General features: G+C 37.8%; 1 protein-coding gene across 3 annotated transcripts in view; it reads right to left on the bottom strand.

Annotated features, from left to right (window-relative positions):
- Positions 1–17266, bottom strand: part of MCTP2 (multiple C2 and transmembrane domain containing 2) — a 258566-nt gene that overhangs the window by 10171 nt on the left and 231129 nt on the right. For all 3 annotated transcript variants that reach the window (XM_034939475.4, XM_057299844.2, XM_034939474.3), the window contains 2 exons: positions 6796–6905; positions 436–533 (listed from right to left, as the gene is read on the bottom strand). In XM_034939475.4, the coding sequence (XP_034795366.2) occupies positions 436–533; positions 6796–6905 (208 nt within the window). The remainder of the gene's footprint in view (positions 1–435; positions 534–6795; positions 6906–17266) is intronic.

The following is a 17266-nucleotide window of genomic DNA, read 5'->3' as shown; positions in this document are numbered from 1 at the left end:
AGATAAATCAGGGCAAATGAGAATAAAAAGAATAATCCTCTTGTCCCCTACTTCCCCTAAAATGCTTGCCACCTGGAAGAAGAAAATAAGCAACTCTCCCTGGGTTTGGATCTCATGCAATTCTACTCACTGAGCCCATCTTATCCTCCTTAGGGAGGCAAGCAATCGAAAGGGGACAAGCATCAGTGCCCAGTAGCCACACAGTGTGAGTTCCAGATCATACTTAAGTAGCTCTTTTTCAAAACAATTTCCCCCAGTCACCTCATGTTTGGACAAAGATTTTTCTGCCACTTCTCTGCAAGCCAGGCCTCTTTAAGGATTTTCTGGTTCCTTATCTCAATTACTCACACAAGCAAAGCCTTGTGTTCCTCTGGCTCCGGGGCTGGCCAGATTTCAGGTTGGGGCCACTGTTGGTGGTAACCATTCATTACATACCTTTTGAACATCAGACGGTACCCTAGAGAGGAAGTCTAGTAGCTCGTTATTGTCGATGGAATAGGGATTTCGAAGCTTCTTAGTAAATTTATTTATGCCTGAAAAATAGAAACACAGGAGATCTCTTTATCTATCTATCTATCTTATCTATCTATCTATCTATCTATCTATCTATCTATCTATCTATCTATCTGTCAATCATCTATCTATCTAGCATCTATCTTCAAAAACTTGCCTGACTCGGGGGAGAGGGGATATTCACAAGTAAAAATTAGTGTGAAAACAATTACCAGACCTCAAGTCAAGCACATGTTGCTGTCATGTAGAATCATTCACAAATGCCTTTTCCTGAAGGCAGGAAGCAGGGGCTGGTGAAGAGGGGCTCTGCCTTCTTCAGCTGTGAAAATCCCATTATAATCCCAGCAGCAGGGCGACAGAAACACACGCTCAAACTGGGGAGCACGTTGGCTTTTTTGGAATACGCTGATTAACAGCCGCCTCTGCTATGAAAACAAATGTCCCAGATGGGAAAAGGCCTTCATTAGCCCAAACAAGTCCCTGCTTGGAGGCTCTGGACCAAACGTAGCAGTGGGAGGTAGAGGGCGGGAGTTGTTTTCTTGTTGTTACAAAGAAAACTGCAGTCATCTGTCTTTCCCCACCTCCAACTCATTTTCACAGGTTTCTCTCCTCTCACAGCAGAACAGAACCTGACATGTTGATTGTACTTTGATGCTGCAGGAAACCGTGAAAAGTTATTATTGGCAAATTATCTTACTATGGTTGCTAACTTAATTTATGGATCACAACGTCAGCGCGTGGGTCTGTCTGGGCAATGGAGAACATGCTAATTTAGGACAAGGACAAAGATAATTAGAAACGGGTTGAACGTTTAAGATGTCAACATCCTATAGACCGTCCCTCTTTGGTGGCTGCACCTTGGGTTCCCGTGCATATCCAGGACACGCTGTGCCCCTGGTTTACTCTTTAGAGGGGAGTTCCTCTCAACCACGTTTTGTCTTCTACTCTGCTCTTTGGAGCTGCTTTGACTATATCCGGAGCTCATAAGCTGTAGTCTTTTCACCAAATGTCAACCCGTTTTTCATGTTGAGTTTTAGAAGCAGAAAGACTAGGTGGCCTTCTGAAGTTTTGCCACAGGGTGCTTGTTTAACAAGGATCATATCTGAAGGGCTGTCAGTCCCAATGACGCTGAATGAATTCTTAGCTTCGTTGTACTCTGAATGGCTCCTACTCAGAAGTCAAGGTAACATTTAACTGTTCAGTAGTCCCCAACACACAAAGGGTTTGATTTTTTTGTTGTTGTTCATTAAATATTATTTTGCTTTCATCTGAGGACTAGGCTTCCTGCATGGCATTATACCTGACACAATGCCAACCTCCAGTTATTTCTTTGGAGGGTCAGATTTACATCTGCTTTGCAAATGGGAGCCAGCCATTGTGCCCGAGTAAATGGTGGCTTGGCGGTTGGGCTGGTGAAGGTTCCTAGCAAATGATCGCCTTTCCCTCAAGTCAAAGCTGCACTCTGCCTTTTTTCCCTCTACCCCCACAGCAAGCTTCACGTTTCTAGCTAAAATTTCCCCCAGTGTTCCTTTACACTGAAATACTCTCACTGTGTTATTCTAAAGACATTTAATTGTAGCATGGGCTTTTTGGCAAAAGAAAACAGACAAGGCAAAATGATGAAGGGAGACAAAGACGTATTGAGAACAGATATATCTTCTATTGTTAATTATATATGGTGTGCGCATCTGGAGTCTTCACAATGAACAGCAAGGCAGGGATAATATCACAGCTGATCAAAACACTGCATTCTTAGTCACTGAGAAGATTATAAACCTGCACAGTAGCTCAAATGCACCAATGAGGGCAAAAGTATTCCACAATGCACTGAGACTATCTATGTTTGAAAAAAAAAACTTAGAATAAAATTATAGGGCACTCAGATTGCATGTTTCAAATGCACACCTTATTTATGAAGGTGTCCGGGATCAAAAGTTTCAATAATTTTGCCCTAGTAACAACTCTGTGAGACTGACTATCAACAGGAAATCACAGACTCCTTGGTTCCTTTTTTTGTTTTAAGAGACGGGGTTTTGCCATGTTGGTCAGGCTGGTCTTGAACTCCTGACCTCAGGTGATCCACTCACCTCAGCCTCCCAAAGTGCTGGGATTACAGGCGTGAGCCACCACACCCAGCCACCTTGGTCATTCTTTAAGGGACAAGAAAAAAAAGGTTATGATGTAGGAATACCTGGGCCCCAGTTCTGGCTTCATGTATTAGCTGTGTGATTTTAGAAAAATCACGTAACCTTCCGGTACCTCACATTTCTTACATTAATATTTGAATAATAAAGACCTCCTTATAGAGTTTCTTGGGTAGATGGGAGAATCACATTGGGCAGTACAGGCAAAATGATACTGTAGTCTGAAATTCCACAACAATGCAGAGGGCTACCATCATTACTGTACATGCAAACAAGCTAAGGAGACAAAGGAAGTGAGCATGGAAAAGAGCCTTTAATACTATTAAAGCCAACTATGATGATGCAGACACATTTAGAAATTGTGGCTTCATCTATTAGCATGCTAAACATACCTTAGATTTTTTTAACCTAAATAGTACAGATGGAGGGTATATCTGTTGTAAAATTACTTTTAGCGAAAGAAAAGAAAAAACAGAAAAAAAAGCAAGTGGGATAAAATACTGAAGAATAACATTTTGTTGGGAAAGATGCTATCATGTACTGGTTCTGGATCATAGATTGAATTGATCAGTGGGGTGGAATGTGGAATGAGCCCTACAGTTTAAAAAAAAAAATCACTTGGAGAAAATCAGAAGAGATGGAAAAATTGCATGGCTGCTTTGCACATTTGGTCACTTGAGAATAACCACTTGAAACACAATTAAAACACCATTTTTCAGATATTCATATGAGCGACCAGCAGGTAGCTCCAACTGTAATACACTGGTTGGGGTGAGGCAGGGGTTCCTTGCCTGTTCATTTATCAAATTCTGAGCGTCTTCCATGTAAAAAAATATTGTGCTATCAAGTGAAGATACAAACTTAAACGAGGCATAGGTCCTTCTTGCAAAAAGCTAAAAATTTAGCTTAGAGAATTAATATCTACCCTGAAAAAACAGAAGTGGTTTCAACTAGAAGTGAAAAAGTATAATTAAAACCTCTACAATAGAAGGAATACTACAATAGAAGGAATATGGGAAATCTCTCAAAAGGAAACCCACATGGGATCTAATCCTAAGAAATGCTCTGCCTTCTGGAAATACATACTTCATGTAAGTGACTAAAATGCAGTAGATAATGTTTCCTAAAGAAAACTTCAGATATCCTTAAAATCTACTTCTCACTTAATTTTCAAAAATCACACTCCTACACAAGAGAGGTCATAGGCCTAACAAAATGTCATCTATATAGAGCACAGGTATTAAGCTTGCAGGCTCATTCATTCATAAAAATATTTAAGAACTCATTAAAGATCTATTACATAAATGTGGCTGCACTAAGAATTATAGAGCTAAAGAGGAAATAAAGTATCTCACCTGTCAAAATAATTTTGGTGTGTCCAAAAATATTCCCAATAGCTAGTATAAAATTAGGCTGTTTTATGTGCTTATGTGAAATGATTCTGATACTTATATAAAAATATGACTTGAGGATATAAAATATGGAAATCTAGTATATATAGTTACATTTTTTTCAAAAAATTAAAAACATAGAACAAAACATTTTAGGATATTATTCGCCATTTTAGCACTCAATAAAAAATGAATAAGTAACTTAGAATAAGAAAGTCTTCTGATCCTTAAAGTTAGAAAAACCCTAAAACTTTAAGACATATACATTTATCTCCTTTGTGAGAAAAAAATTGCTGCAAAGGATGCAATCATATAAGAAATTTGCAAAATAATGTCCTGCCCTATGCTAGCTAGTAACTAATTTGTCTTAGGATAAGTCCTAACAGCATTACAGAATATATTCTAGGATGGCATGGCAGTTTTTACATAATGAGAAGAGGCAATAGATCACGTGGTGATTGTCAAGGCTTGTAACTACATTCACTATGGTGAGCTCTTCAATAAACTATGAGCTCCTGTTTAAAATGTAAAACTGAAGAACCAGACGTAGAGTACAAAGCTCAGAGGGTTACTGACAGCCCAAGAGAGCATAATAAACTCCATACCATTTAATAACTTTATCCATAAAGTGGAAAATAGAACAATATTTCATTAAGTAGATGCAAAAAGTTGTTGGAAAGCTGCCAAGATCTTGGAGGATAAGATCAGAAGCCAAGGTGATTTAGATATAGAGAAAGAGGGATTGGAATCTCAAAATTGATGATCAAATGAGAAAATAGAGTATTTGTCTTTTTCGTTTTTTTGTTTTGTTTTGATTTTGAGACGGAGTCTCGCTCTGTTGCCCAGGCTGCAGTGCAGTGGCTTGATCTCAGCTCCCTGCAACTTCCGCCTCCCGGATTCAAGCGATTCTCATGCCTCAGCCTCCCGGGGAGCTGGGATTACAGGTGCCTGCCATCACCTTGGCTTAGTTTTGTATTTTTAGTAGAAACAGCGTTTCACCATATTGGCCAGGCTGGTCTCGAACTCCTGACCTCGGGTGATCTGCCCGCCTCGGCCTCCCAAAGTGCTGGGATTACAGGCGTGAGCCACTGCACCCAGCCAGTATTAGTCTTCTTTGTGGAAGGAAAGATGCATAGAAACAGACCAAGCAAGCACCAGGATGATGAGGAAGTCCAGAAGAAGCAACGTTTAACAGCTGACCATGGCACTCAATTTACATGAACTTAAAAGTGAACAAACCACTAGCCAAATGATTGCAATTTTTAATCACATTCTGGTTAGAGTCAGACAACAATCTCAAGATCTATGTTCTAAATGTTATCAGTAAACAAGATAGTAGTACTCACGAAAACATAATTGAAAAATAAGATAACCAGTTGATGCAAATAACATTCAGTATATAAATTATTCAGGAAAATAATTTTTTTTTTTTTTCAAAATATGCCTTCTTCATCAGTGGCCCTGAAGAGCTCTATGTTCTCTCTTAAGGACCAATTTGCTATTATTGTTGCCAAGTAAACAAAAAATACCAACAAGAACTAAGCACAGATGAGACTTTCCTCCAAGAATCAGGATCATCAAGTATTAAAATAGATCCCTGAATAGTTTAGAGAATAATTGGATTATACTCTCTCAAAATCCCTAAATCATTCTACTTCTGTAATTGTATGAGCTATTCTATTTTTCCCGTGACTTTTTCCTATTGCCCAAGTTTGGCTTTTCTTGACAGCAGGATTCTACTTTGCTGGATGCTCTTTGAAAAAGTCTATATTTAATGGTTTTTAGAAAGGTTGTAGCTTTCATCCAGCATTTGCAGGCTCTCAGCTTTTGCTTAAGGATGAATGCGTCTCAACACAGTCTCTTCTCTTTGTGATTTCCCCAAACATCTTAACATCTGAAGATCCCTGGAAGTGACGAGCATTGAGAATTCATTGGCAGTCATAGCTAAGTCATGGAAAACCAGGATTGGCAGACCCTTTACGGAGAACGGCTAACTGCTTCTCCAACATTTCAGTTATTGCAGTTCCCTCTCCTTATATCAACTCAGAGCCCACCCAGGAACAGACACAAATACTCACCAAGCTGCTTGCATTTTGTCCAACCGCTAGTTTGAGTATTAAATCAAGTCATGACATTTATTTCCAGTTTGCCAGTTTTGTTTCTACTTTCTTTTTAAAGCAGCTAAACTTTATGTAGGCACACCATTTCCCCTGGTAAATAATAACTTCCTCTCTGTTCAGGCACTGGTTAGGTATTCACAGAACGCCCCCTCCCCTCCCTCTCCCTGCTTCTGGATTTAAGAATGGGGTTAGGTGAATTTTTTTCTCCAAGAGGGATGAAGTGTCAGAAGCAACCTGGTAGTGGCCAGATCCACTTTTACATAATATCAAGGGCATGATGCAGGTGTTTGCTCACTGTTTGAACAGTGTTTCCTTAAAGTTACCCGGGCACAGCAATATATTATCCAAGAGGATTTATGACTAGCAAAGCCCAAAGGGAAATGGCATGTACAATCACATTTTTATTTGATTGCAATTATGCAAGAGGCCTATAAATATCTATGCTGATCACTCATGCAACTGGCCTTTCAGGGAGGTCCTGGAAGTTTTTGTTCCCCAAATGCTTTCCTTAATCTCATGTTTAATTGCCAACAAGAGCACATTTAAAGTTAATAGTCGCACTTTAAAAATGAGTAATTGGTTCTTACCTGGAATTGATTGCTAGCAAAAGGACCATGCCAAACTTACCCCAGATTAAAATGATGTACCGCAGTGGAATGAAATACAAAATGATGGTGGCTGCTGCCAGAATCAAACAGGCCAGAGATGAAAGGAAGGGGACCGTCCAGTTAAATGTGCTGTAGACAAACCACATAAATATAATTTCCTCTGATGTTCAACAACTGCCACAGAGTCAACTTGTCATGTTTATTTCATGTTCATAATTATAGAAATTTTTTTTTACAGTCTATTGGAAAAATTTTGTTAAAAACCTCAAGATGAGAGTCTGCCAAAATGATTGGGTACTGGAAAAACATTCTTAAAGAGACAGTCACAAACCAATTGCCGTTCAATTTGTCAGAATATTGGTGACTTTACCTCCCTGGAACCCATAGTTCCAGAGAAGACTTTTGGCTCTCAGAAGTGATTAAAAACTGCAGTGTTGCCACGATGGCTATGCATGGAGATCTTCAAAACTAAGGGTTAGGTCACTTCTAATTCAACAATTGTCTCTCAATAAACACACGGTTACTAGTAATTACGGTAACCTTTCCTTTACCAGAAAAGGGAGAACTTTTTTTTTTCTCGTTTGTCTTTTTTGAGACAGGATCTTGCTCTGTTACCCAGGCTGTAGTGCAGTGATGCAGTCATAGCTCACTGCAGCCTCGACCCCCCAGGCTCAAACGATCCTCCTGCTTTAGCCTCCTTAGTAGCTGGGACTACAGGCAAGAGACACCACAGCCTAATTTTAATTTTGAAAATTTTTGTAGAGCTCTGGCGTCCCTATGTCACCCCAGGCTAGTCTCGAACTCCTGGGGTCAAGCAATTCTCCTGCCTTGACCTCCCAAAGTGCTGGGATTATAGGTGTGAGCCACTGTGCCCCATGGGGAGGACTGTATTACATGGCATTGGTGGTTTTGTCTTCACTGATCACTTATATTTAGAATTTCCAGAATTGTTTACACCAGAAATCTAACAGTGTCTTGAAATAAATGGGGAAGCATTTGACTATAAATCATCACACCATCATTAATAGATAATGTAGGTGATTACACTATGTATTATTTTCACAGAGCTCCTGGCTCCTTTTGTTGTATCTATTGCCTGCTTTGACTGGCATGGAAATGGAGATCTAGAAGACGGGACATGGACTTGGATATATTGTAGAGATTCATGTGCATTCCTAGAGATCGAACGCCCTACTGAGGTGCCGAGAGTATTTCTTCTTAATGGTCTTCATCTTCACATACAGATTTAACCGTAGAGCCTCATTGCCTTGTGCTAGGAATACAGAAAGGTAAAATGTTTTTTATGGGAGACGGGATTTTAGAGGGAATACCACAAAGTTATTAAGCATTTTATACGTGCCAGGCATTGTGCTAACATTGTTCACATATTTAGAATGTAATGTTCTTAATAATTCTGCCCCATTTTATAGATGAGCAAATTAAGACTGACAGAGATTGTCTAACTTGTATAAATAATCACAATTCTATCAACAGTATAGGAGAACTACAGTAATCTCATCCTCTGGTTAAGACTGAGGCTGGGCATGGTGGCTCATGTCTGTAATCCCAGCACTTTGGGAGGCTGAGGTGGGCAGATCACTTGAGCTCAGAAGTTCAAGACCAGCCTGGTCAACATGGTGAAATCTCATCTCTACTAAAATACAAAAATTAGCCGGGTGTGGTGGCATGCATCTGTAATCTCAGCTACTTGGGAGGCTGAGGCAGGAGAATCACTTGAACCTGGGAAGTGGAGGTTGCAGTGAGCCGAGATTGCATCATTGCACTCCAGCCTGGGCAACAGAGTGAGACTCCCTCTCAAAAACAAAAGACTGAGTGTTATTGTTTTTAATATGCCTACTGGTCATTTTAATTTGTTTCTCTATGATTTCTAACCTTTTTTTTTTTTAGCCTGGGGCTATTATTTAGGAAAGTGCTTAAGAAAATTGATTTATAAGCAAACTGACTTGGGTTCAAGTTCAACCTTTATCTCTTCAAGTTAAGTAACTCCCAGAAATTGATCGATTGAATCAATCTGAACCATAATTTCCAGTCTGTAAAACTGGAATAATAATAATACCTATATCACAGATTCTGCTAGAATTAAAAACTTGCAGAATAGTTAGCTCAGTGTCTGGCACATTGTAAAAACTCAAAAAAAAAAAAAAAGAAATAGTTACTAGTTGCTAGTTTTCTCCTGAGCTGTTTTGCTTAACTTTTTCCTCAGTGATTTCCAGTATCAGTTTGGATAGTAGAAAAATCAGACATTTGTCATGTTTGTTATATTATATATTCTTTCAGTTTGTTGCTTTGTTTATGATTAACATAAAAATTATAAACTTTCGCATGAACAAATTTATCAGTTTTTCCTTGTCAATGTCTAGATTTGGCCAAGCTTACCAAAGCCCTCCCCTCATCCAGTGATGTGACTCCACCAACTGATTAATCACTATTTTTACCCCTTCTTCATTATGCTATCTTTGTTATTCTGAATTTCTACATTTGTATAGGTCCACTCCCGACTTCTCTATTCCACAGTAGAACTTGTAACAGAACTTTTTGGAGGGCAATTTTACAATATGTGTTGAAATGTTATCATCTGAACTCCACAACGGATCCAGTTCAGCATGGCAAGAAATTTAACTTGCAGCTTTCCTTGCCCCAGGGCACAGGGGCAGTACATAAATGTCTTCTCCAGGCTGGTTAGTAATATTTAAATAAACTCAGTAAAATAAATATTGAAAAATCTCAAAATAAAGAAAAAATTAATTAGATTTATACTCTGCAACACTATGCAGCTATAAAAAAAGGTGAGAATACACTAAAAACACTCACACAACCCCCAACCCCAACCCGCGGGCTCAAAGCTACATACAGTAAAAAACTAAACTGTAGAAATAATGTACATATATAAAATAAAGACTTTATATTCCATTGGTTGTATTTGATTATTTTTATAATTGATATATTTATAATAAAAGTAAGTAACAACTATAGCAGGTACAACAAATAACTAAGGAAAAAGAAATTTGCCCCCTTTCAAATTTTAAGTGGAGACACAGTGGATGGCAGATCCTGGGCATAAATCCATAGCTAGGTGGCAACCAAACCCACTCTTTTTTCACTCTGGAAGATTACTTATTAACTTTGTAGCCTATAATGTAAAAAGAATTCCTGTGCAACTTTTGTTAGCTCTACGGCCTTACGTAATTTACCCCACCACTCTGTGCTTTCATTCTCCCATCTGTAAAACGGGAATAATAACTGCATCTACTTTACAGAGCTGGTGAGGGGATTCCATAAATTTATACATATGAATCATTTATAAAAATATATGGCACATAGTCATTATTTAATAAGTGTTAGCTACCCTCATTTTTCTCATTGTTATTGCACAAAACACACAAATATGGAAAGAAAGTTATTGATATCCAGTAGAGTTCTGAAAATAATACTAGCTACAAAAATGAATAAAATTACTTTTTAAAAAGGAATATACTTTATCATTCCTTTTCTAGCAATACCATTCCACACCGAAGAGAAAGTAAAATACTAATCAACAGAAAAAAAGCCATGACTAGGCTGACATGAAAATAAAAATATAATACATTGTAAAAATAAAATAAATTGCAATAACTCTTGGAGGTAACTAAGCTCCAATGTCAATTTTCACTCTAATATTTTCTGCCAAATATTGGCATTCTGAGCTGCTTTCTGTTGTCTGCATGGTACGATGGGAGATTGGGGGCACAAGGGGAAGCCTAGGAACTCTCCACGGGGAGATTTTAATATGAGACCATTGCATAAAGCTTACATATTCAGGATAAGAATAAGGAAGGAGGGACACATTGTACCATAGAGTGGACATAAATAGAGTGGACATAAATCATGACCTCGGTGCTAAGTGGAGAAATCTATCATTTCAGTTTATGCTACCAGTGTTACTTGAAAAGCCTCAAGCAAAAAAATCTAAGAAAGGACTAGATTGGTAGGTCCTGGGACTGGTAGTATCCCAAGGTGACTTAAACAGTAATCCTCTCCAAGGAAATGCATCATCAACTATGATGTTTGAGTACTCTCCACATGAAAATCCAAGGAATATAAGTGTATTCTTAAAAATGCAAACCACAAAAGGACACATGACACCATGAGTAAGAGCCAGCAAAATCTGAAAGAAAAGATTTCAGATATTCAAATCTAATCCAATATATTAAATCATAATGTTTAATATGTTAAAAATCATGTAAGAGACGCTTGAAGATATAATCCAAAAGAAAATGAAAAACAAGAAAAATTGATAAAGTAGAATTTTGAAAAATGCAAACTATAATAATTGAAGTTAAAAACCCAATGAATGAATTGGACAGGATTTTAAACTGCAGAGAACTAATACAGTCCAAGATTTTCCAAAGAAAGTATTTAGAAGGCATCACAAAGAAGAAGCAGATGGCAGATATCAAAGAGATGTGGAACATAGATTAAGAAGGTTCTTGCATTGACTGGGAAGACATTAAAAGTGACAATATTAGACTGTGGCACATAAAGCTGTTAACTCTAAGATGACAACTAAAAGAATAGCAAGAGTGTTTCAATTCCTAGCAAGTGGAGGAAAGATACAGAAGAAATAAAAAGACACGGAACAAGCAAGTAAACACTACTATTAATAAATTACAGATTTAAATCTAAATGCAATTGTAAGCATCATTAATTCTGCAGGGATTACATGCTACAGTGAAATAACAGCGATGGTGAGATACAAGAGAAACATTTGAAACAGACAGGTTGAAAGAAAAGTACAGAAAAGGAGAAAAGAAAGGTGAGACAGTAGTCACCCCTTATCTGCAGTTTGGCTTTCTGTGGTTTCAGTTAGTCGGAGTTCCAAAATGTTACATACAATAAGATATCTTAAAAGAGAGGGGAACACCATATTCACATAACTTTTATTATATTATCTTACCATAATTGTTCTATTTCATTATTATTGTTAATCTGTTACTGTACCTAATTTATAAAGTAAACTTTATCATAGGTCAAGCATGTATAGGAAAAAGCACAGCATATACAGAGATCAGTGCTATCCATGATTTCAGACATCCACTGGGGATCTGAGAACATATCCCCCATGGATAATAGGGGACTACTGTATAGCCATACCAATATTGGTCAACAAGGTATTTAGGAAAAAACTGTGTTAGCAAGAAATAGGTTGCTTCATATTAATGCTCCAATCAACCAAGAAAATATAATAATTTTAACATCTACAAACCAAATAATGTAGCTTCAAAATATAGAAAGCAAAAACAGATAAAATTCAAGGGAGGATTAGACAAATGTACAACGACAGTGAAGTTTAAACACATCAAGTAATTGATAGAACAAGCCAAACAAAAACAAATCAGTACAAATATAAAAGGCTTGAATATAATGAGCAAATTTAATCGAATGAATATAGAGAACAATGTATCCAATGATCTACTTTTCACACTCACATGGAAAATTGACAAAAGTAGTCCATTGCTGGATCAATATTTTCTAACCATAAAGCAATTAAGCTAGAAATCAGAAATGAAAAGATAACTAGAAAATCTCCATATACTTGGAAATTTAGCAATACATATCTTAGCCAAGGAAGAAATCAAAATAGAAACCAGAAAATAGCTTTAACTAAATTTGAATGATAATGAGAATATTACATGCCAAAATGTTTGGCATGGAGCTAGAGTTGTGTTTACAGGAAATTGTAGAGCCTTAAATGTTTATGTTAAGAAAGAAGACTGAAAATAAGTGATCTAATTATCCATCTTAAAGAGTTAGAAAAATATAAGAGTAGTAACTAATGAAAAAACAAGCAGGAAATAGAGAAGATTAGTGAAGGCAAATGGTGCTTACTTCTAAAGACTAATATAATTGATAAATCCCTGTCAAGAAGAAAGAAGATAACAATATCAAGCATAGAAGAGTAGATAATGCAACAGATCTTACTGTCATTAAATAAGAGGATGTTATAAACAACATTAAATCAACAAGTAGAAAATTTATATGAAAGGGACAAACTCTTTGAAAATTACAATTTACAAAAACAGAGATGAGAAATAATAGAATGGCTGACTATATATATATATAAATACATTATATATATATAAAAATACATTATATATATAAATACATTTTATATATATAAATACATTTTATATATATAAATACATTATATATATATATATATATATATAAACATATAATATTTCATGCAAAATCATCTCCAAAGGAAAACTTCAGGCCTGGATGCTTCAGCAGCTAATTCTATAAATCTTAAAGGAAGTAATGATATCAAACTCCCATAAACTTTTCCAGAAAAAAGACAGAGAACCTACCTGACCTTGTATTATGAGTTTAGAATAAACTTCTAGCCACAAGAAAATTTCAAGAACACAAAATAAGTCAATCTCACTGATGATCATAACTGCAAAAATCCTAAGCAAAACAAGTAAATAAAATCCAGCCAGATATAAAGGAACTATAGAATGATAATGTTGGGTTTATTCCAAGAATGTAAGATTGGTTTACCATTTGAAAACCAATCAAAATAATTCACCACATAAACCAAAATAAAGCATAAAAATAACATCATTTCAATGAATGCAGGTGAAAATGTTAGGGAAAGCTCAACTCATGTTCAAAATAAAAACTCATAGCAAACTAGGAATAAAAAGGGAACTTCCTTTATCTGATAAAGCATATTTACAATAACCTACAGCAAACATCATTCTTGAGGGTGAAACGTTGAAAGCTTGCTTTCTGAGATCCCATGAGAAAAGAATGCCTCAAAATACCAATTCTAAACCACACTGTATGACAGCTAATAGCCAGTACAGCAAGTCAAGAAAACGAAATGTGTAAGGGCTGGAAAGACGAAGAAAAAATTATTCTTATACATTTATTTAAGGAAAAAAATCCAGAATAATAATCTTCATATAAAAATAAGATAACTAAGTTTACCTGGTTATTAGAAACAAATCAAAGCAGAAAAATTAATTTCATGTCTATATGTGAGTAACAGGTAGAAAATGAAATGTGAAGAAAAGATGCCATTTAAACTAGCACCACACTATCAAGTACTCAGGAATATATTTCACACAAAAAAAGTCAGACTTCTATACAGAAAACTCTAAAATAATAATGAGATAAATTAAAGATGATCTAAAGAGATATTACACTGGAATATAACAAGCTCATATATTAGAAAACTTAAGCATGTATCTGGATATAAATTCTTTCCCAATTAATGCAGTCCTAATCAAGATCCCAACAGCTGTGTGTGCACAAGTGTATGGTGTGTCATGTGCTTTCTAGAAATGGAGTTGGGCGACACACTCACTCTCCCACATAGCCTGTCAGATTTGCCTTCTAAGAGCCAGGTCAGTTGACTAATGCATTTTCCCCTCAGCAACCCACAATTTTAGTGTTAAAATGGTTTAGAAGGAAGGCAGGGGACATTCCCTGGGTTTATTTAAGACACAGAAGAAGAAAGTCAAGTCAGTGGCCATAAAATAATACTCATAATAGTTAATATTTGTAGGTGATTAATACCTGTCATCCGTTGGTCTAAACTCTTTATATGTACTAATTCATTTAAATTTTATGAAGCAGAAATCATTATTGTTATTCCCATCCTACAGATGAGGACCCTGAGTCCCAAAAGTTAAATCAGTTGCCTAAGATCATTCACTTCCAGTGACAAAACTGGGATTTGAACTCAGAAAATTGGTTACGATCCCGTCTTCATTGCTTCTGTAGTAGGCACTTTAAAAAATGTAAATAAGCACATGTTACTCATGTAATCTAGCTGAACATTCCTGTTTATAATGCTGAGGATTTAATTCAAAGACACTAAGTAGCAATACCCCTAACACTTAAAACCTTACTAGACTCTTTCCCCATTTATCATAGAACATCTTCTATAGAAAATCCGAAGTTGAAGGAGCTTGGTAAATCAAAGCTTTCCCATCTCAAAACAAGACACTTTGTAAAACAACATTTTCATAGATTTCTCCAGTTTTCCTCACTTGGGAGCTCCCTAAATCCTCAGAAGGTAATCCCTGACTTAGGCACTTAAGAGACAAATGACTAACTTCTCAATTAATGAAAAAACTCAAGGAATCCTCTTCATTCATTGAACCACATGAGCTCACTAATATGGAAGAACATTGTTTTCTAAATTTCAGCCCACTTAACAAAAATGACTGTGACCACATCCCAGAAGGTGGGTGCAGGTATATTCTCTGGGTCCTCCCACAACTGGCTGCCCCGCTGCACTGACTTTGTGTCAATGGGATTATTTCCTTGTTTCCAAGGCTTGGACAAATGAGGTCCTCTGACTCTTCCTTCCAGGGAAATGAAAACTACTGGTCATATTCTGCTGTAGGTTCTTATTTTGTCCTGTCTTCTACTAAAGGCTTTCCTTGACATATGCATGGTTCAACACTAGCCTGTGTTTGCTTTCCTCACACCTGGCCCCCTCCTTTGTCTTCCTTTGTCCCTTTTGACATGTCACTCTTGATTTAAACACAAAATGCATCTGTCTCTCATTCCCCATGTCCCCATCAGGATTCCAGCCCTATTTAACCTGGATTCCAACCACTTAACTGGAATCAAACCTGGATTCCAGCCCCACTTAACCTCAGGCTTCCAACCACTTAACCTGCTTGCCCATCTTCTGCTTAGTATTTTTCACATCATTTCTAGCCAGGGCAGTTCTACTTCTTATGAAGGTGGCTTCTAAGCTTTACCCTGGAACATTTGTAGGCATAACTTGCCTATTCTAGGTCTCGCTTAATCTCAGCATCTCCTCTGTGGAGATTTCCCTAGCCACTCAAGGACACAAGAGTTAGAGCCCTCACTCCATAATGATAGAACACATGACATGCTTCACTCTCCTGCACCACTCTGCCTGCTGTCTAGCATAAATGCTGCATGGTTTTTGGTTTTTTGTTTGTTTTTTTGAGATGGAGTCTCACTCTGTTGCCCAGGCTGTAGTGTGGTGGTGCCATCTCGGCTCACTGCAACCTCCGCCTCCCAGGTTCAAGCGATTCTCCTGCCTCAGCCTCTGGAGTAGCTGGGATTACAGGTATGTGCCACCATGCTCGGCTAATTTTTGTATTTTTAGTAGAGACGGGGTTTCACCATGTTGGCCAGGCTGGTCTCGAACTCCTGACCTCAGGTGATCCGCCCACCTCAGCCGCCCAAAGTGCTGGAATTACAGATGTGAGCCACCGTGCCCAGCCAAATGCTACATGTTGAGTAAAATATTTTGGCTTCATATATACATACATTCAAAATTTGTGTAATATTAGGGAAGGTAACTAGAGAAGGTAGAGAAGAGTAGGAAAAAAGGAATACAGTTCATTCCACATAAATGCAACACCACTAGGGTCCCCCCCACCCATCGGTATCAGGGAAGCCTTGCTTTGAGAGTTTTATGTATTTCTGTATTTTTGCCAGTTGCCAAGAGTTGAATAAAAGTTTTCCTGGTTCTTAAGCACTGAGTTACAATGGAATTCCAACAGAGTTACACACGACATCCCACTTGAATGCCCAGCAGGGACTTTAAGGTCATTGTAATAATGAATGGCCAAGAATCAATAGGAGTTGAGCCTTAGCAGCCTTCCTGTGCTGCAGCTGGGCAGAACAGTACTCTGTTCATGGGCTGAAGACACATCTCAGACATGGCCACCACAGCTGTGCTGGGCACAGCTGCCCCTCAAAGCACTGCAGGGCTGGGAGCCTGTTTAAATCACTCTGCCCTCTTCTCTCCTCAGACACATTTCCTTTTACATTATCAACGGCACAACAGTCACATTTGTCTTTTAGAGATGTTCAAGAATGGAAACAGTTTTACCAAACAACATGATCTTCCTTCCCGGGTCTTGACCCCACTCTGTGTCCTCTTATCCTTCTTGCTGCCAATATGTGCCTCACTGAACTTTCTTCCACTGACTTTTTCCATCTCCTCAAGGCCTGCATGACATGCCTCATCTCTAGGCACTGCCAACCGCACCTCCATGGCATGGACACACTAAGTCCCTTACATCTCCCTGTGTCTCCCACATAGTATTGGGTTTTGAGCGTTTGCACAAGGGCTCTCCACTACTGAAGCCCTCATTCATCAATTCTTTGCCCAGCTATCTCTTCCTCTTCTCAGAGAAGCTGATAAGTTTCTTCTGTTTCAGAATTGCCTGCGGTCTGTCTTTCTCCTACATCTCTTCCTGGGCTGATCAGATCTCTCCCAGAATTCTCTCTTACCTCTCCCTACCACTAATGCTACTGAATTCTAATTGGCTATTACTCTGTTTCTCCCTCATTGAAATAGAGATTTCTTGAGGGTAATGACATTATAGTGTAGTAATGAGGAGGACAGGTTCCAATCCAAGCTACATAGCTACTAGTTGTGTGATCTTGGACTACAAATGTAATCACTCTGTGATTCAGTTTCCTCA

Source organism: Pan paniscus, chromosome 16 (assembly GCF_029289425.2).
Source record: "Pan paniscus chromosome 16, NHGRI_mPanPan1-v2.0_pri, whole genome shotgun sequence".
Taxonomy (NCBI): domain Eukaryota; kingdom Metazoa; phylum Chordata; class Mammalia; order Primates; family Hominidae; genus Pan; species Pan paniscus.
This window is presented reverse-complemented; position numbering and strand designations above follow the sequence as displayed.